This window comes from Protopterus annectens, chromosome 3.part0 (assembly GCF_019279795.1).
Source record: "Protopterus annectens isolate FY-2018-M chromosome 3.part0, PAN1.0, whole genome shotgun sequence".
In the NCBI taxonomy this organism is placed as follows: Eukaryota; Metazoa; Chordata; order Ceratodontiformes; family Protopteridae; genus Protopterus; species Protopterus annectens.
The window spans coordinates 213723825-213745821 of record NC_056731.1 but is presented as its reverse complement, the minus strand read 5'-3'; the positions used below and the strand labels follow the sequence as shown (position 1 = coordinate 213745821).

At 37.3% G+C, this 21997-nt stretch overlaps 1 protein-coding gene across 1 annotated transcript in view; it reads left to right on the top strand.

Annotated features, from left to right (window-relative positions):
* DNAH11 (dynein axonemal heavy chain 11) overlaps positions 1-21997 on the top strand; it is a 4606558-nt gene that overhangs the window by 2859526 nt on the left and 1725035 nt on the right. The window contains exon 57 of the mRNA XM_044065542.1: positions 13126-13272. Within this exon, the coding sequence (XP_043921477.1) occupies positions 13126-13272 (147 nt within the window). The remainder of the gene's footprint in view (positions 1-13125; positions 13273-21997) is intronic.

The following is a 21997-nucleotide window of genomic DNA, read 5'->3' as shown; positions in this document are numbered from 1 at the left end:
AGATATGTATTCATGTTCAATACAACACTCTCCCTGTCAGGAAAGCCACAATTTAATGAAAGTGTACTCTTAATGTATGATGTATTTGTGAGCTAACTTGTTTGTGTTCGGTAGGTAGACTGATCATTGTTAGCCTCTTTGTGCATGCATATCTCTCTGTCATGCACACATATACACACATACACACACACACACACTCTTCTTCTACTTTCATGCACACAATTCTGCTTTCATGCATGCACTCACTCCTTACTTATCTATTAATACAGGTAATTGCTGTCCCTTTCAAAGGCAACAGCGGCAAATCCATACATGAGTCCCTCTTCAGCGAGAACACACACACACACACACACACACACACACACACACACACACACACACACACACACACACACACACACACACACACTGATTGTTCGGTGCAAAATAATGGAATAAACACACTGACCCATTTTTGGCTCAAAAACAAAACTAGAAGGGTGCTTTGGCACATGCGCACACCGACATTAGCATTACAGGTCACGGGAGTGAAAAACACAAAACAAAAAAAGTGTTTTGGGGCATGCGTACATCGATGTTGCAGTTAGAGGTTGAGGGCCGCATGGAAGAGCTCTGAGGGCCACATGCGGCCCGTGGGCCACAGGTTGGACACGTCTAGTCTAGAGTGAAAAAAAAAGAATTATAAATTAGTTCAGATGCTTCTTTTCATTAAGAAAGATGTGATCACACTGTGAACTGAAAGAAACCTATTGGGGAAAAAGTATAGGTACTGTTTAAGCAGGATTCTGAACACACCTCGAAACAGAAGAAACCTGGTTCAGAGAATAGCAAAGTTTCTTTTTTTTTTCAATAATCATTTTTATTGTTTTGCCAAACCATTATACATTTCACACACTATTTACATTATGTACAATATTGCTTCCAATGTTTTAGTTCCATTTTGAATTTCCCTATAATACATTAAGAATAAATATCATTTTAACCAAGTACAGGAAATTAAAATCACAAAAAATTAAACATAAAAGCATCTACAATAGACAATTATAAACCAACTCAAGCCAATAATTTGTATTATTTCTACATTTTCTATCTAATCCAAGAATGTGTTGGTACACATACAGAATGTCCTGACGGAAAGTGGATAGGAACCGCTACGTAAAATAATATTAAAGATTTGTTCCCAAATTTTTATGCTGTTTATACTTTTCTTATTATTTCTAATTAACAATTTGTGCTAATATATGCTTAATCGCTAACAGCCTGAAATTTTGCCATGACACCTGTGCTGGGTTCAACCAATTTGTGGCTATATATAATTTCATTAGTAAACTAATATTCATAATTACAATCTTTTTGTTTTGTCCAAATTCTCCGTGGAATATGTAAAATCAGAAATTCCCAGGAGAGTGTTGAGTTTTGGTAACCCATTTTTGTAGTTGTAACTTTAAAGAATTCCATAATTTATAAATGCACTTGCAACTCCAGAACATGTGTAACAGGTCTGCTGTCTGATCTACACACTGTGGACATTTAGTTGTCTTTTTGAATCAAATTTATGAAGTGTAAGATGGGTATAATATGCATTGTTAAATATCATCAATTGAGTAAAGACCAGTTTTTGAAGTGATACGGATTTTAATGTTAAGTTAAACGCCTCTACTATTTTACTGTCGTCTAGGGATGGCAATTTCTCTCTCCAGTATTTGGATAACAGAATATGATTATTATATTTTCTCTCTTTTGCCATTTTATACGCTGAGGATATATATTTTCTATCTTGTTGCAATGCTTCCCACAGATGACCTGAAATAACTAGTTCCTCTTTTTTATTTCAGAACTGGTAAAATAATTTATGGCCAAATCTTTTAACTGCCTCATTATAATTAAATAAGAGATGGGAAGATTCATCTCTTTTAAGATATCATGTACCGCTACTCATAGGAAGGGGTATAAATCCTTACAGTTAATTCCTTAATAAATGGATATTTCTTTAAGTCTATCAGTTGATTACCAATAGTTATATTAGGATTTCCATCAAACGGTTGAAACATCATCATATATTTTAAAAGGTTCAAGGAGGCAAACAGAGTTTGAGTCGCCACTGCCCATACCTTGATGTGTTCCATTAACTCATATTTACTCAATGTTTTTATATTCAAAATGGTACAGCTTTAACATTAATTCTCTTCCCTTTTATATGTTTATAATTTAGCAGTACCCATTTGGGTATCCATTTTCTATTTTCACTATCCAAGTAAGACACCCTTAAAATCCTATTGGCCTGAATCACTGTATAATACATCTCAAAATCTGGTAAATCCAACCCCCTCGTTTTAGGAGCCATCAGTTTTCATAGGATATTCTCATTTTCTGGGTTCCCACAGAAATTTCCCCAGTCCTATCTGAAATTGCTTGAAAAGGATTTCGTGATTTTAAGTTGTGCTGCTCTAAAATATATAGCATTCTGGGAGAACGTTCATTTTATTATCGCTGCTCTTGCCATCATCGGTAGCTTCAACTTACTCCATCTTTTCAAATCCATTGTTATTCGGTCTCCAGTTGCCTTAATATTGTTGATAAAAATTCTCTATTTTCAGTTGAAAAGTCAATCCCCAAATATTTTATTCTTTCTTCTGTCCTTATTCGTCCTATCAATGGTAGCATTGAAAAAGGTGTAGGAGTCTTTAGAGGGAATATTTTGGTTTTAAAATTTAGTGTGTAATTAGCAATTTTCTCAAAGGTTTGTATTGCTGTTAGTATTTTTCCATTATCTGACACCGGTGTGGTACTGTATATATTTAAATCATCTGCAAAAGCAGCCATCCTAACCTTTATCCCAAGAAGTACAGGAGAATTATAAAAAACATTTTGTTTCATATGAAGAAATAAAGGTTCCAAATACAGATTAAACAGTATGGGAGACAATGGGCACCCCTGTCGAGTTCCATTTTTAATTTGAATCCTTTTGGAACATTCATGATTTATATATAAACTAGTGTATGCATTCTTGTATAAATTTCTTAACATAGAAATAAAAAGCTGAGGTATATTGAAATATGATAATGTTTCAAATAAATAAGCCAAATTAACTCTATCGAATGCTTTTGAGCATCAATTATTAAAGCATATATGTTCATATTTTTATACTTTGCATAAGATATTAAAGTATGAAGAGTTAATGTATTGTCTGTAGTCTGTCTCCCATCTATAAACCCCGCCTGTTCTTCTGATATTATCAAGTTTATTATTTTTTTAATCTACTAGCTAGAATAGATGTCATGATTTTCATATCAATATTCAACAATGATATGGGCCTATAATTGTCTGGATTTTTGGGATCACTATTCTCTTTCAATAACAGAATTGTTCTTGAGGCATTAAAATGAAGATCATTGCTGCCATTCGAAATGATATAATTAAATGTCTGTGAAAGTACGGTGCTCAGAATCCCACTAAAAGATTTATAAAATTCAGAGGTCATACCATCTGGTCCTGGGGCTTTATGTGGCTTTAGTTTCTTAATTGCCTCTAGAACTTCATCAACTGTAATCAATGCAGTCAATTCTCCCTGAGAATCCTCGTCAATTTTGGGAAAATTAATTTTCTGTAAGAACTCTTTTCTCTCTTCATCATGCCCATGAGTTTTTTGCTCACCATATATCTGATTAAAAATTGATTCAAAAATCTTCGTGACATCTGACTTATCAGTATATAACGTATTATAATGATTTATTTCGGTAATTAATCGTGTCGATTTTGTCTGATTAATAATACGGGCTAATGCTTTCGAGGGAGTTTGAATGTGATTTGCATATTTAACTAAACTTCTTTGTTCGTACAGTGTCAATTTTCTGTTATGCATAAGAAACAGCTCTTTCTGACATCTTAACAACTCAGTTTCTGTTTGCTCAGTGTAGTTACTCATCAGCTCCTGGTCCAATAATTGTACTTTAGTTTCCAGATCCAGTTGTTCTTTATTTTGGAGTTTTTTATAATAAGTGGCTTTCTGAATAAATAATCCTCTTAACAAAGTTTTAGTTGTAGCCCATTCTATATCTAATGGATGTTCATTACGAGGTATATTGTATACTAATTGTTTAAGTATCTCCTTAACTTCCTGTACTATATCTTCTTTGGTTAATAGGTATGGGTTTAAGGACCAATTATATCCACCATGATTTTTAGTATTCAAAATATCGGTCTTTAAAGTTAAAGTTATTTTAGAATGGTCTGAGAGCTGTCTAGCTTGATTAGAAACCCTAGGGTCAAGTGAAATGAACACTTTTGGAATTAAAAAAATCAATTCTTGACCACATTTTATGGCAGCTAGAATAGAAAGTAAAGTTTTCTGCCTTTGCTTGTATGTGTTTGTGTTTAAAAGGGTCATATAGTTTGAAATCCGTTCTCAGTTCTTTCAACGCTACCATTGCCTGCTTATTAAAAGCAGTCAAGCTCCCAACTTATCAGTTTTAGAATCTTGGTAAGCATTCCAATCCCCCCCCATCACTATGTAACAGTTGTTATATGACTGTAGAATAGAGTAAATTGAAGCTATATAATGATGTTGGTTCACATTTGGGGCATAAACACATAAAAGTACTATCGGCTTATCGAAACTTTCAGTTTTGAAAACCACCAAACACCATCTGCCTTCTTTATCTATTTTGTCCTCCAAAATTTCTCCTTGAAACTGATTCTTGATTATAATTGCCACCCCAGCACTATTCGTAGTCCCTTCCGCCTTTACAACCTTCCTAATTCATTTCTTGTCCTTCATTGTTTCCCACTGGTCATTAGTCAAATGTGTTTCTTGTAATAGAATAAAACCTGCTTTTGATTTAAAAAACAAATGCAGAAACAGCTTTCTTTTTTCATGTTCTGGAGTCCTTTAACATTCCAGGAATCTATTATCCACATTCTAAACTATGAATTGATGAATAATGGTATCTATTTTTTGTTTTCCACCTTAAATTGACAAGTGTTGGTATTACGTGAAATTTTGGAAGCAAAACAGCCATCCCATCCCTACCCAGTGCCTATCCACTATTCCTCCGGACCAGGATGAACATAGGTTTTTCACATTGGATAACATTCCCCAAGTAGCTAAACTACTAATTCTATTAACTAACAATAAAATAGCATGCAAAAAACCTACACCAACTATATCTACGTCTACAAAGTCTAACCCAGACATTCCCTACTAGACACCGCACTCAAATAACTACAGCTCTGAACATTTCCTAATATTCATGTAAACTAATTGTACCTGACATGTCAAATAATTCACTTTTAACAAACTTTAAATACAGCAATAATATGTTAGCATTATAATTACTTGTTCCAAAACCTTTTAACTAACAGTTCACCTAATAAGCACACAGTTATTATACATTTGTTTAAAACAAGCCATTATTTAGGTCAGCTATTTATCTTCAAAACATTCCTACAATATTGCATTTAATTTTTATAGATCATTACAGTTAGACATCACCTATATTACACAACTACTACTACTGTTTGCTAATTATACTATATGTATATATATATATTTTTTTTTTCTTTTTTCTGTTCTCCCCCTTCCCCAAACTGAACACAGTTAAAAGATACTTATTTATTCACTTATTTACTCACTAAATAAAACACAGTAAGTTACAAAACAAGCCTGCAAAGGAGAGAAAAAAAAAAAAAAAAGAGAAAAAAATAACACAAAAAATAGACTGCATTACCTGGATTTACCACTAAGCCATAGACTCTTATACAGCAACAGCCAAACCATGCATTTTTGTCCATACAAGACACATTTTACCTCATTGATCGTTTCTCAGTCATTTTAGCATCAAAAAAGTCCCAAAAAGCTTCGTTTCGATTTACAGCAGCTCTTCTTGCTTCCCAGCAGTTGCAGCAGTCCAGGCAGTTCAATTTTCGAATTTTCGCTTCTGACGGGGAACCAATTCATGAACGGACCTCTCAGCTGTACCACACTCAAAACGGTCCCCCTGCTTCCTTTACCTTGTTTCCTGCTTCCTCGTGGGTCAGGAGCGCTCGTAGACGAGATTAAAAGATAAAACAGAGAATTACCAGGCCTGCTGAAGAAAGAAGAACACACAAAGGATTTTGAAGCCTCGGATTCTCGTGAATGAAGTCTCCCATTCACTCTAATGCAGGAAAAAGCCAGGATGTACTGTTCAATTTTCAGACGGTGGCAGAGCCTTAAACAGCTTCAAAAAGGTAGGTCTGGCTTCTTTTTTTGTATTTACAGTGTATTTAATGCCATCAAGAGTAAAGATTAAACTGTTAGGATATTTCATTTGAAATCTAATGTTTTTGTCAATTAGAAACTTACAGTATGGAGCCAGCATTTGTCTAGACTGTCTTATTTGTGCTGGTAAATCCTGTGTTATAGAAACTTTATAACTTTGCCACATTATAGATCCTCCAGATTTTTTATGGTTAGAAGTATTTTATTCACATCCTGGAAGTTTAATATTTTGACATACACAGGTCTTGGTGTATTTGAAGCTTGGGAATTCCTGTAAGCTCTATGTGCTCTTTCTATGACAATTTGCTGAACATCCACAGAGTCCTTAAGTAATGTTTCAAATATTTGTATGACAGAAGTGTTCAGCTCATTATATTGGATTGATTCTGGGATCCCTCTGATGATTATGTTGTTACGTCTTGATCTTGCTTCCAGGTCCAGAATTTTGTTTTGCATCATTTGTATATCAGCCTCTTGTGATTCAGATCTTTTAGTGAGCAATGCTATATTGTCTTCATTTGCTGCTATTCTGGTTTCTGCTTTCTCCATTCTTGTTAGAATCCGATTACATGTCTCACTAAATGTTTGTGTTTGGGATGTTAGGTCTTGTAATGCATCTTGTATAGGCAACAATGCAGACTTAATTTCTTCCATCGTAACCTGTTGATCAGATTTCGCTAATGCCCCTGTTTTTGCAGTTTCTTGCTGTCTGAATGTTTTCTGTCTCTTAAATATGGATTCCTTCTCTGGAGACTGTAATGCTGACAGTTTAGTTTTAGTAGTTGTAGTGTCCATATTTTTATCTTCTTTTGACATTTTGAAATACTGCAGATAGAGATGATTACCAAGTAAAAGTTTCAGTAATGTGGTAATTCAGTCCTTTGTTTGTTGCTCTGTTCAGAATCAACCAAGCAATCAGTTCCAATCCTGTTGTCACCAAGTATTTTTTTTCAATTTTTTTTCCTCGATAAGATCGCTGACTTCTAGTAGATTATTAATTGCTGTCAATTAGTTGATTAACTCCAAATGTACATCCGCAGAGGTGATTTTTGTTTCTGGTCTTTGGAGAGCTGAAGTACTGCAGTGCTTATAGAATGGCGGCCATCTTTGTCTCCCGAGAATAGCAAAGTTTCTTTTCAATGGACTTTGTTACCCTACTTTAAGGTTTAACTAGCCTATTTAAGAATGATAAAAAAATCCCATTTTCTGCAGGATTTTGATGTTATCTAGACTGAAAGCAACAGGTTTGTAAAGTGCAACCTGTTATCTTGACTGAAAGCAACAGGTTTGTAAATTGCAGCCTATATGATACTGTCCCAGCAGGGGTATAGGTTGATAGAAGTGGAGCTGCTCAAGACCCTGAGATGAGAAGGGAAGGGAAGGAAGGAGTCTATTCAGCAGCCCAAAACTACTGAAGATGAAGTGATGTATTTCAAATTGATCACTGTATATATATAATACAGAGAGGATTAATTTTGTCCATATAAACCACTTAGCATCCGTTTACCAATTTTATTCTGTCATCTAATATAGCTATTCAACTGTTGCTCAACTGTGTACATCCATCTTTGGAGCTTGGTGACTTTCTTCATCTATATCTTATTTCTGACAGCTTTGGTGACTCAGTTTACTAACGCCATAGTAATCCTCATGAGTAAAAACTGTTACATTCTTACAACCCCAATTTATACAGTAGTAAATTGCAGATGTATGTCGGTAATGGTATTGCTTCATTGGTCACCAGTGTCTGTAATGTTTATGATGGGGGATCTGGTGACATCAGAGGTATAATATCCTGTCATATTTTAAAGAATAAGCCAAGACATCTGATAAATGCTTTTCAGATGACTTGGTTGACTTTCTTGATCTCATATTAGCTGATTTACAGACAGTTTCACAAACCTGAAGTGTACACAAGCATGTAGCTTTGCCTAAGGAAACATTGGTTGATTTAACCCCATGTACATTAGTTTGAGGCAACCATAGTGGAGAAGATCATTGTTAATTTTATGAGCAAAGCTGATGCTTGGTCTTGTTCACAGTTTCCATCTAATAATTACAGAAACATCTATTTTGCTATAGCATCAAAGTCATTATGTTGGTATTCTAGATTTGAGTTAATTTGTGTCAGACATGTTTGCCCCACTGATTTGCAGTTTTTCCCTCTAAGGTTTATACACATACCTCTGAATCTTTTGTGCCTTCATGCTAATGGATTTTATTAAAGTACTGTCTGAGACATTGTTTTGCCCTTATTGCTATTTAAGCTTGTTATACAGAGAACAAATTGACTAATGCAGTCCATCAACTATTTAAATCTGAGTACACTGTGTAGAGAACCCTAACTTCAGCATTGTATTTGGTCTCAGTCAGAGTAACATTTGAGTGTAGATACTGTTGATCCCCAGCTGATTAGCTGATGGTGGCTATATACTGAAAGATCCTTGGTCATGGCAGCATATAGCAGTGATTTATATTTAGATGAATCACAACCTATGTTACAGTGTCCTAAACTGCTATTTAGAAATGATCAAATATTGCTTTTAATTTAGTCTTTAGAGGTAGTCGCTTCCAAAGCTTTTCCTACACTTGAGCTGGGCTGAACTGTAAAAGTGATTCCCACTCTATTTGCTAGATAAATATGCACTGCAAATCCAGAAGACTAGCAGAGGTACCAAGGATCTTCTTTGACATCCAAGTCTGACTTAATCTGATCTTAGTGGTATACTTGATATAATAAGAATGGTGTTACTTGGGGTGGATTTGGTACTCAGATGGAGCTAAATGCTTCACAGTCCCCCAAGTTAATGTCATTCAAACCTGACTAGCAAAATACAGTGAACCTAGCAAAATACAATAAACCTAAACTGCTAAATCAGTTCATCCTTTATAAAACTGCATCTGATTCCCCCCACAATGGTCTCCTCTCACAGTTTCTAACAAAAGAATACAAACCTCTTGAAGTTAATGTACTGTAAGCTGTGCTCCAGAGTCCCTTTATATTACTTGCCCTGTTATGTCAGCTGAGGCTTAGAGTAGTGATCTGATGTAATTTCCCTTTTGGTAATCTTCATAAGCAAGTTTGGCAGTGTCTGTAGAGCCAGCCTTCTATTTCAGACATGCTGCTTCTTTCAGGCCTCTGCTGCCAGTCCTTGAAGTGGTGTCTTTTCACTGTGCATCTTATAATTAAGCTTTCGTTTCCTTCCTATTTTTTACAACATTCTCAGACTTTGGACACACTGCTGGAAGTTTAGAGGCAAGCAGTAGTTCTTGGACTTTGAAGTAAAGTAGAGAAATTTCTACACAGAAACCCCCCAAAGTAAAGGCGAGAGCAGTAGTGCTAGCAGCTGCTGGTGGTCCTTATACTGACTTAAGAGAAGGCACATGTCACTCCAAAAGTTGATCTGTTCATCATGAAAGAAAACACCGTCCATCTCATGTTGTTGTCTTTTCAACATGGCAGGAAGAGTAGGTGTTGGACACACTCTTCAAAAGTTAGATGTGTTTTTTTGCCTGCATATTTTCCCTCTTTTCTACTCATTCCTCAGCTACTGAACAGATTAAATCAGTAAAATTAATACTGAAATGTATTGATCCTTAGTGGCTTTTGAGTAAGTAGTTTCCAACCCTTAATGCCTTGGTTTCTCTAGAAAGATTCCTTTTCTTTTGAATAAGGGCTCTTGAAGTGTTGAAAGGCTGCTACCTCAGTGCTCATTTCCTTCAGCTGCAGAGTGCCAGCTGCCAAAAAAGATCTCAAGGAGGCCAAAAAAACTACATTGAAAAGAATTGAAAAGGAGCAATAGAAGATGATTGTCTGTCTTGGTTGCAAAGCTCCCTTTGCCACCTCATGTGATCATTGTGGTTATTTTTGTTTTCTATGACTGCAAATTTGTGTTTTAACTGAGCCTAACAATGATGCTATGTTTTGTACTGGTTCACATTCCATGATTTGACAGAGAGTAAAACTATGTCTCAGTGCCACATGATGAAACAACTCTGTGAGAGCGTCTTTACCTCTGTCACATCTTCTTCTTCTTCTTTCGGCTTTTCCCAGTTAGGGATTCGCCACAGCAGATCACCTGTCCGCTCATGATTGGCAGTGGAGTTTTACGGTGTCGAGTTGCCAGCCTGGCGCCCAACCTTCCACAGAAGGCACACACACACATGTACTCTCACCTAGGGCCAATTTAGAGTGTCCAATCCACCTACAGCATGTCTTTGGGATGTGGGATGAAACCGGAGCACCCAGAGGAAACCTACGTGACCACAGGGAGGACATGCAGACTCCGCAAAGAAGGCACCCCAGTCAAGAATCGAACCAGGGAACTACCTCTGGCTCATCTGAAGAACCCATTTACATCAAAAGATATGATTTTCATGGTTGGCATTCCCTTGTTTTGTGCATGAACTGATTAATACAAACAGAGTTGATGTACTTATTCTGGAAAGCCCCATTGGCTCTCCACCTCTTATTTCTTGAATCAGAACAAAGGCCTCAGTTCAGGGACACTTTAAAATACTCACACTGTTTACTTAGAAAGTCAATGTAATAGGTTTTGTTGTCAAATAGGGTAAGAGGTTTTTATTGTCACTTATACTTTCTGAAAAATAAAATGTCTAGATTTGTAGCATATGACATTTATATAATGGCTGATATTTCTACTTATCTAATAACAAAATCATACATTTTATGAGTGGCTGAGCAAAATTATAAGGCAAAATCAATTACAACTCAGAAAAATATGCAAGTGTATGTGTGTGTGTGTATATATATATATATATATATACACACACACACACACACACACACACACACACACACACACACACACACACACACACACACACACACACACACACATGCACACACACACGCATATGTATATATTATTTTCTCAAGGAATGGGACTAGGTAGTTCTTGGAGTGAATCTAGTTTTCTCCGAAGAAGTGACTATCTGACTCTGAAGTTTATGTTAACTTCCCCATTAATCTAGTTTGGTAACCCTTTAAGTTGCTGAGACTTCTATTTCTAAGTCCTGAAATGTGGAGACTGAATGACTGAAAATTTGGACTTACATATACTAAGTCCAAGAGTGCAATTTCTTAGCATACTCCCTTTTCTCTGAGGTATGATGATATTGGAGTTGGTATATATGTTTTTTTTTTTTGGAGGGGGGAGTCCCTTGAAAAAATCTAAAAGAGAAAAAGTCAACGTTTAGTATTCACTCCAACATTTCAGTAGGGAGTCTTTTAAGTTTTTCACAAAAACTCAGAAAAGAGGAAAGCATACTACCTTCACAGAATGTGTGAGCTCAGGAAGAGGGAGCAGCTGATCCTCTCATCTCCTTTTGGTGGAGAGTGTTCCAGTAGTGCTGCTGAGAATTTCCAGATGATTTGCAGACTTCATCTATTTCCACCAAAAAGCCATGTGATGCTACAATTTTGTGATTGTAAGTCATTTGACTAGGTGGTAATTATCTCTAGTGGTTAAAAACATTTGTACAACAAGCGTGTGTTTATCTGTGCACACTGTCATCATGTACTACAGCTTGATCTTCTACTCCAGGAGTATTGCTTCATTGCATTTTGCCTTGACTCTTGTCTTGCCTCTTCTGTTCATGCTTCCCTTTTAGTTATTTTTAAGATACAGCCTGGTGTTCTACCTAAGTAATAAACCCACTACTGGGTCCTCTTTAAGTAAGATACAACATATGTGAGTATTTCCCGTAACAGCTGAACTTCAGGAGAGCCCTTTGTGATGGGAAATTTTCCTGACATTTATATCCTTTTTCTTGGAAAATTCTACAGTTATATTGAGCTTTCAGCAGAAATGTTCCTTTAGCAAGCAGATTTTATGATTTTATATCATTTTAGCGTAGTGTTTTCAGTCTCTGTGGGATTGGGGTTGGTATAATGGTTAATGTGTTTTATCTCCCAGTCACAAAGCATAGGGTTTGATTCTCACCTTTGAAAGGGAAATTGGCTAGGTTTAAAATAGGCCTGAAAGAGCATTCACTCTAGTACTTGTGAACTTATGGTGAAATCTAGTTTTAGTGAGGGGCAAAAACTAGAAACCTTTGGGGAAAACATACTCAGTACATTAACAAGTATTTGTCAAATTTGGTCTGCCTCCACAGGTACAGTGATATGAGACTAAAAAAAGCTGTACAAAAATATATAAAGGAGATGTAACCAAATGTTAACCCCAGTGTAGTGTGCATCTCAAAGTTTAGTTATTATGAGAATACGCACATGGCCATTATTTTAACGTTGGTGAAAAGAATGAATGGCGAGTGGGTTCTTCTACAGACTTTTATTAGTAACTGATCCTAAAATGGTTCTCTCATATCTGGAATATTTTAGTTTGATTTGTGTGGATGTTTTCTGTGTCTTATATGACACTGAGGAAATTGCAAGCCTTCATAATGATTTTCTGTTGCTCCTGGAAATGAAAGCAGACATTTACAAGTTTTGACTTTTATCTTTAAAACTAGATGGAATCCTCGTTACAAACAAAAAAGTTCTATTTTTGCTTTCCCTCTTAGAGATTTTGTTTTTAAATGTATATATTTTAACCATATCTTTTTGAAATTAGTGATGTTTACATTGTGTGATTTACTGAATCATTACAACCGTTGCCAAAATGGTCCATTTGTTATAGCAAAATGGGAGCTGAGTATTCTTGGGGTAGGTGATAGCTCTTTCATTTTTGTCTGGGACCCCCAACATCCCTCCCTTACATGATAAGAGTCAGGTGATAGGGTGTTGGCCAGCTTGTTAATGCTTAGGAGGGTGCAACCTTTTTTGCTGAGATAAGAGTACAACTGCAGAAAGCCAATAGAATAATTTATGCTTGCATTTGTAGGTGGAAGACTTGAAAGCCAAACTTGCATCTCAGGAGGTTGAATTACAACTTAGAAATCAGGACGCTGAAGCACTGATTGCCAAAATAGGACTCCAGACTGAAAAAGTGAGCCAAGAAAAAGCTGTTGCTGATACAGAGGAACAAAAGGTCAGTCAGTAATACATTGCAGTGATTTTTTTAAGTATGTGATGTCCAAGTATAGAAACATTTTTTTTTTATATTGGAAGAGAAATGAGCTTTAAGTTACCTTACAGGGTTATTAGGTCCACAGCATATTTTCTTTTCTAAACAAGACAGAGTTTGCAGTACAGTTCTTGTTTGTTAAATTACCTTGGCTTAATTTTCAGAAACTGTGAATCAAAGTAGAACAGATTGTTTTAGAAGCAGTAAGGAGATTCATGGTGACTTGTCTAAACAGCTAAGAGTTTTGCTTTTTGTTACTTTTTAAATTAGATAATATATCATACTTGCAGAGCTCTTTAATGCTGATGTGTTATCTGAAAACATTAACTTGGACAAAAAAAGAAATGCAGGTAATTCTCTGTTGTAGAGATTTTGAAAGAATGTCATCTGAAAGAGAGAGAGAGAGAGAAGACCCATATTACTGTTAACTTAAAATGGAGTATACATTATGAAATGCATCAGGGACAGCAATATTATATGCGTAACAAATAAAAGTGATGTAAATTTAGCTTTGTAATTTTGGGGGGAAAGGTATAAGCAGTATTATATAATAATTAAATGCATTGTACTGACTCTGGCTAGTAGCTGTTTTAACATTACTACAGTATCCCTTGACCCTTCAGTTGATTAAGAGACTTATTGGAGAAAGAGTGACTTAAACTAATCGCTGAAAGCTAAACACTTATAGTGTGGCATTCATAACCATTACTAAAAATTAAATTATGGTAAAAAAATTGGTGAATGGAATTAAAAAAATAAGTTTAGGTTTTAAAAAGAAATGTTTTTTATATTCATGACAACAGTTTTACATAGTGTGGGCACAGAAACATTGCTAATTGGTTGATGTTTTTGCTGTTGTACAAAAGCAGAGATAAAGCTAGACATGAACTTATATCCCCGTCAGCTTTGCAGCTGTTTTGTGTGAAGTGATGAATGAAATTCTCAAAGATAAAAGTAAAACTTCTATAAAAAAAAAAAACTAGAAACAAGATTAATTACATTTTTACAATATAGACTTTGTAATGTAAATTAATTTAAAAAATATTTATTTTCTGTTTCTAATGTGACAATCTGCTTTTATTACAAGTACCAGTTATTGAAATGAGTTCAAATATCATTTTTTTCATTGAAACAACAGAAGGTAGAGGTAATGCTGCTTTTACATGGGGCACTCATATCAGGGAACCAGAAGTATGAGACCGGCTTGTCAGTCAATGCCTTCCACTGCTTGATAAAACAAGACACACAGTAACTGGCATAACTGAGCAGATTTCCCATTGCTATGATAGAGCGACAGGAGTCTCTTGCATGAAGGTCTGCTGTTAGGCTGAGTACATTGCACAACTGTACTCTCTTGTTTTTGTTGCAGTTATGTACAGTGAAATTCATTTGAAGGGGTAGCTGCATTTTGTGTGTTTTCAGTAGTGTATACTTTGAAAATACTTGTAGTACAGTGAAATGATTGCCATTGTCTGCATTTACCAGTAACTGTGATTAGTAACCACTGTCTGAAATCAGTGTCCCACAGTAAGAATGCCCTGTCTGGCATCCTGGCACAAACACTTCTTTGTATAGGATTTTTTTCTGTCTTTTCACAGCTATTGTTTGTAAAATGGTTGAGATTTTTTTCCACTGGTTAGCAACTACTTCATGAGTTTACACTCCCCATCCATATAACTTTATATAGTCAGCATTCTTACTGTGGCAGTATCCTATGGGTTACAACAAGTGGCCAGCTTCCAAAAGTTTTCCTCCCCTCTCACATTGTCAGTGTGGCTGCTTGTATACTGATCCTTTTTTGGAGGTGGCTATATAATCAACCAGAGTGACTAAAAATCTGCAGAACTTTATTGCTGCATCAAGGAATTACAGCCAAGAAGCTTCACAGGAAACAGCAACTGGCTACATGCTTAATTTCTGGCAGATAACTCCCCTTAGGGGGAGTCTTCCACTCAGAAAATATTGCCTTTTAAATATGTTTGATGTATTTTTGATTTTCTGAAGAATGTGAGCAATTTTATTAATATCAGAGGTTTCTTGTCAGAAACTGCCATTTTTAGAGCAGGGCTTATTATTGAATACTGGGATTGTTGTGTGAGAAAATTGTACTGCTTTGAGACATTTTAACTAAAGTACAAGGATATAAAGCTTGGAAGTGTTTTTAATGTACTTAGAAGTATTTGTATAAACTTAACGACTACTTGCTTTCATTATTTTACTGCTTGAGACATTTTGTTAGAAGATACTGTATTTGAGCAGTGTGAAGTATAGAAAGCTGGAAATGTATGTTATGGTTGGTCACTTTGTGACATCTTTTCTTCATTTTTTGTTTTCTCTCAGTGGTCGTTCTGTAAAAGGGACTTAGACTTCTTAAATGATTGTGTGCTGCTTGTACTTTTACTTTTGATTTTTGTGGGACTGAGTAGGGATGTGTGTAAGTGTATATGCTGCTTGTGAACACTTGTCTGACTGCTTGCCTTTTAACCAGCTCTTCCCAGAAACACTTACTGGCAATCAGGCTTCTTCCTCAGCTACAGCATGGATTACTAAACCAGTCCTGCTGTTCCCTCCTCCATCTTAAAAAAAAAAAGTTAATGCATGAGCCCCTGCCTGTAGTACAAGCTCAGTCGGTGCCTCAGCTAATGGTAGGTGATTCTGCAGTAGCCACTGCTGGTTCTGCAAACCACTTAATGATTTCCTTGAATCCCTCTGCTGTAGCAGCTGGCAATTATGGATCAAGGGTAAGACAAGTTCTGTTTGGCTGTTTCAGTGTCCGATGTGGACATGGGGAAAATACATCCATTTTATTTGCCAGAGACACCCTTGGAGGTTTTTTTCGAGCTGGCCAGGGAAAGAGAACTCCTGCGTGGGATGATATACTTTCCCCTGCTCAGTTATCATCCACAGATGCCCCTACGGGAAAAAATGAAAATGAATCATTGTGACAACAAAGGCATTATTTCTATGGCTAAAAATGATCATGTTCATCATACTGATCACTACTGCAGTAGCTTTAGATATATGGGTTATATCCAGCCAAGGATAGAACAGCCAGCCAGCTTGCAAAATTTCAGGTCACCTTCCATGCACCCAAACTGTCAGGTAGCTTGAGCTAGCTTACCAAAAGACAAGTTTGGGAGCGAAGCCCTCTACAGCTTTACTGCTACTGAAGAGTACGCTTCTCTGAGACTTTCAAGGATTGAAGGTTGGCATGTAAAAAATTCCACTTTCTTATCTGTATTGCTGTTTTATCACCTTTATCTTCAGAAAGTTATTATAAAGCAAGGGATGTTGTGTTTTAACAGACTGTCACGAGTCTGTAATGTAGTTTTAAATGGAGTGCTTGCTTTTTACGTCAGTTTAAAATTGGTATAAAGTAACTGAAAACACTTTTTTTCCCATGGAGAATTTGTGTATATTTTACTTTTTGTGGGGCTGACATTGTGTTTTAAAGTGCTTTTTACTGTGTTTTTTTCTGTCAAAAAAGTAATTTCTGTAGACTGGAAGCATTTTCTTGCATTTGCTTCTTGTCTTCTCCAAGAAAGAGGCAATATTTTTGCCTTGACCATGGAACAGTCTACTGGTCCTATGGTCTGTCCTCTTTCCAGCCACAAAAAGAAAAAATAAGCAAGCAGCCTTTGCCACCACAGTAGGCTATCAATTTGCTCAGCTGTAGGTGGGTGACTGTGCTGTAGCCATTTGTTGTACCCCAGACCACTCATCTTTTACTCTGGATCACTTTGGTATAGCACCTACAGCCACTGTAGACTGAGGGTTGGCCACATCCTTCGTGGATGTGGGGGTATACTCAGTGGACAAAAGAGAGCCACTCTTGTTGGTCTTGGGAGAGGGAACAGGGAAGGTTTCCCTGTTGTGTTTGAATGCTATACCATCCCTGGGGACGCTGCTTTTGCCATTAGTAATATGGTCAATTCCATTTTTCTTGTGAAAAAGAAACAAACAACCAAGCACGTATTTACTCCTCCTCACGTGTTTTTTTTTAATTTTCTGGATCTGGTTAACAGTTTAATTTGGGTTTTTGCTCTTTCTTGTAAAGTAGTTTCTGGTAAAATAAAGAGGGATCTTTTTTTCTGAAGAATTTCAAGATTTTGAATCTGAACAGGAAATGTGCAGGGATGGATACAGTTTTTTTTTTTAGACTCTAAGGAGAGCTTACTTTCTGATTCGCCCTGTGGAGATTTCTCTTTCTCTGAGACTATTGCTAGAATGTGTCAGTGTTTTCAGTGGGATAAAACTGAGGTTTCTCAGTGTTTCAAAAAGTACTATGAGCTGTTAAAGAAGGATTTTCCAGATCCTACACCCATTCCTCCTGCTCTGTTTGCTTTAGAGGATGTATATATTCCTGCCTGCGATTTTCCCGATAATCAGCCAGTTGTCCCTAAAAAGGCAAGATAGAATGTACTGTTTAAAGTTCCCCAGTCTTTTAAATTTTTATGCATTATTCCCAAACCTGACCTAGCAGCTATAGCTCTAGTTGACCCCACTGTTGCTAAGCACCTAGTCAGTTCCATTCCTATTTCTGATAAGGATGGGGAAACTATAGGTATAGGAAGAAGGTGTATACTTGTGCAACTTTAATTTTCATAATTTGAATTGTCAGGTGCATATGTTCAAGTTTTTTCTAATTTTGAAAGTATGAGGAATGTTTTATCTGCAGTTTCTTCTTGTAATAAAAAAAAAATCTGCTTTAAAAAAATTAGCTTCTTCAATTGCACAGGCCACTACTCATTGTTTACACTGTGTGTATGATTCTGTTGATATTTCTTCCAGGGTATGGCCACTGGTACTGTTTTGAGGAGGTTTGTATGGCTGCGTTCTCCGAACCTCCCAGATGATGATAGAATGAGATTTTAAATTCACCCTTGGAAAGTAATTTAGAGTTTGGCACCACTGCTGTAGAGGCAATCCAAAAGTGTGATGAAAGGGGTAAGCTCATCAAGGGAACCTGTAAAATTTTTCAACCCTCCTTTTCCAAATTTTCCAAGTGATTTTCTTCCTTCTCATCCAATTTTGAGAAAAAGCGGAATAAACAGTCTCAACAAAATACAGGTAAACAGATGAGAGAAATGGCAAGGGGGTTATAAAAAGAAGTGTCAAACCTCTCAAAACCAAGGACAGTCCAACAAGTCTGAATGACTGTTCAAGAGACCTTGGGACCCCTTCCCACCATGGCCCACTTTTTTCTTCCAGAAAGTCTGAATCTCCATTTTTCTCTTTGACAACAAATAGTTTCAGACAAATGGGTTCTGAAAATCATTCATCAAGGTTACAGGTGGTAATGGGAGGAAATTCCTCATTTTCAGGGAGTTATTCCTCATCCTTCAGATCAGACTCTTGTTTCCAACATTTCTTCATCACATGCCGTTAGAAGGAGTGATAGAACCAGTTCCTCCTTCTAATGTGGGAAATGTTTTTTATTCAAGGATATTCCTAGTGCCAGAAAAGGAAAATGCTTGGACACCAATTCTGGATCTTCTAAACCTGTGTGTGATAGTGCCCAAATTCAGAATGATGTCACCTCATAACCTGTTTCCTGTTCTTCCTCTTTCAAGTTTCATGGTAACACTAGACTTAAAGATGTTTACTGTCACATCCCCTTTCATCCAGATTTCAGATGTTTCTTAAGGTTTTGCATGTCTGGATCACTTTATCAGTTTTCTGCCTTATCGTTTGGGCTATCTGCTGCAACAAGAGTGTTCACAAAGTGTCTAATTCCAGTTATAGCTCATTGCAGGCTGCAGAGTATCCACTTTTTCCATATTTAGATGACTTGCTTATCTTTGTAGAGTCTTGTTTATAGTGTCAGGAATCTCTCTCCAGAGTGAGAGATCTGATACACAAGCTGGGATTTCAAGAGAGCATTCAAAAATCTTTCTTGTCTCTCTCACACAGCAGGACTGTGTTCCTGAGATAGGGAATACCTAAGGATTTGGGGTTTCATGGCATGCATGATTCTTGTGATAGCCCTGGAAAGACTCCACATGAGAAAGATACAGTGGTATCGGAAATCTTTTTGGTCCCAGCACCAACATCCTTTATCTTTTCAAATCCCAGTGCTGGAGTTTGTCAAAAGAAAAATCATTTGATGGAGGCATCAGAAATAGGTCTTCCCTTCTCCCTCCCTGCTCCAAAGCAGTCAGTAACCACTGACATCTTGGACTTTGAGGAGCAGTTTCAGAGTGGATAAAAGTGCATGGGATGTGGGACAACAAAGACAGATGCAAGCACATAAATATCAAGGAGATACTTGCCCTGATCAAGGCACCCAACTCTCTGAGCCATCATTGGTCCCCCAGACCTCTTCAAGTGGTTACAGACAATACCACAGTCATGTGTTGTATCAACAAGAAAGGGGGAACGGGCTATACCCCCCTTTACAGATTAGCCATGTTAACATGGGATATAGCTTAACAGCACAGTCTCACTCTACAGTCTTCCTACATTCAGTCAGAGCAAAACTGTGGGGCATACAAGCAGAGCAGGACCAGGGCAAACTCTCATGAATGGAAACTAGATCAGGGGGTCTTCCAAGATTTGATCCAACTGTGAGGAGTTCTTCAAATAGATCTCATTGCTACCTCTCTTAACAATCAACTGGCAAGATTCTGTTCTAGGACTCCATACAAAAAGACCTGGAAGACAGATGCCTTTTCTTTTCCTTGGACAGCAATGTTTCTATATGCTTTTTCACCCTTTCCAGTAATATGTAAGGTAGTTATGAAGATTTAGAAAGAATCCCCCAAGATAATTGTGGTGACTCCCTTCTGACCCTGGCAGCCATGGTTCTCCCGTGTTCAAAAATGGCCAGGAGCAATTACCACAAGCCTCTTCACAGATTGGATCTACTCTCAATACACTCAGACATCAATCAACTTCAGTTTATTGCCTGGGTCATAAGATCTTAATTCCTTTTATGCAAGGATATGCAGCATGTACTAATGGAGGCAGAAAAGCCCAAAACCTACTAGTAGGAAAATCATATATTTGCAAATGGAAAAGGTTTTTTATTTGGTGCCAACAATATAACCAGCACCCATTCAGGGCTAGTTGTTCTCTGGTTTTACAATATTTGTGTGTGTTACTGTCCTATGGCCTTTTTTATTCCTCTGTCAAGGTTCATTTATCAGCCATTCCACCATGTCTGCCCATGAATCTTCTTCTTTCAATGCATTTTCATGTCAAAATGTTTTACATAAGATGCCTCCAATAAAACTGGTGGCCCCTCCTTGGGATCTTAATTTTATGTTAAAGAAGCTAACACTTGATGTTATGTAGTCCATCTCGCCGTAATTCTTGCTGGTTGGGTTCAGAGCCAATCCTCGGCTCTGGCTCGGCCGAATACTTTCAGTGCCTCAAGGCTAATCCCTACCCCATGATGCCCCAGGCTACATCCCCAGATCTTGTTTGCCGCGCAAGCTTTGAGACGTTTCTTCAGTTGGCTCGTTGGCTTATAAGTATAACTTTTCAATTATTTGGTATTTTTCCTAGCTAGTTATACTATTTTTCTTCCCTGTATATCCGTAACTGTTAGCTGTTCGTGTTGTCTGCGTTAGATCCCTTTTAAATCTTTCTGACCCTTTTTTAGAGAGTGACGTTTTAGTTAGAGGCCTCTCTCGGTCCCTTAAGTTTCACAGCCGTTTCTCTCCCAGGTCAGAACCTGTTTAAGTTAGAGGGTTCTGTCCCTTTCCTCTTTTCGGTAGAATCCATTTCAGTTAAAGGATTCTATTTAAAAAAAGAAAAAAGTTTTAAAAGTTTAGTAGTTTGTTATTGTTGGTCTAAATAATGTCTAAGGAGAGTTCAAAAGACTCCTCTAAAGAACCCAAGGAGCATAAGCCTTCTGTGTTCAAAAAATGTGTAAAGTGTGCTGGAAATATGTCGTTGACAGATGCGCACATTAATTGTGTTTACTGTCTCAGTGCCATACATCTGCAACACCCTTGCACTATTTGTCATGGTTTCAGTAGTAGAGTTCTACAGGAGCGTAAAATTAAGTTGATGGCCAAAGGTCTTCTTCTCTTTCAGCAAGCTTTGGATGAGGGCTCTTAAGTCATCTAGAAAGAAGCCAGCTTCTGCTCCAGATTCAGAGCCATGCAAAAAGATTTCAGAACTGAGGGCTGTCCGCTCCAACAAGTCTGCATCACCAACCTCTTTGGCGCCATTAATGTCAAAGGAGCCGACGGAGGTTTCTACTCCTCAGACCCCAGCTTTGGATCCGACGGTGGTATCAACAGTCTTGAGATCTCTCATATTGGAATCTAGGAGATCTCCCTCTTTGTCCACCCGTTCCTCCAGGAGTCTTTCAGATGATGATGTAGAGTGAGTGGTGAAGAGATTGCTACACACACTGACCCTGGCTAAATTGCTTTCGCCTCTGGGCCCAAAGGCATCGAAGCTGCTTCTCTCCGCTCCACTTTCTGTGATTCCTCCTCCGATTACCCTACAGTCTTTGGAGCTGGAGGGTATGGATCCGATTGTAGTGGAACTGTCAGCCCTGAGACCCTGATTGCTGGCCTCTTCAGTTCCGACTTCAGCTCTGGTGTATTTGGCTCTATCCTTTGCCAAGACATCTGGGAGCCGATGCTCTCCGGTTGGCTCTGGGGTGAGAATTGGTGCGGTATATCTTCTGATCTGACTCTTCCTCTTGGTGCTTCAGCTTGGTTGTGCTTGG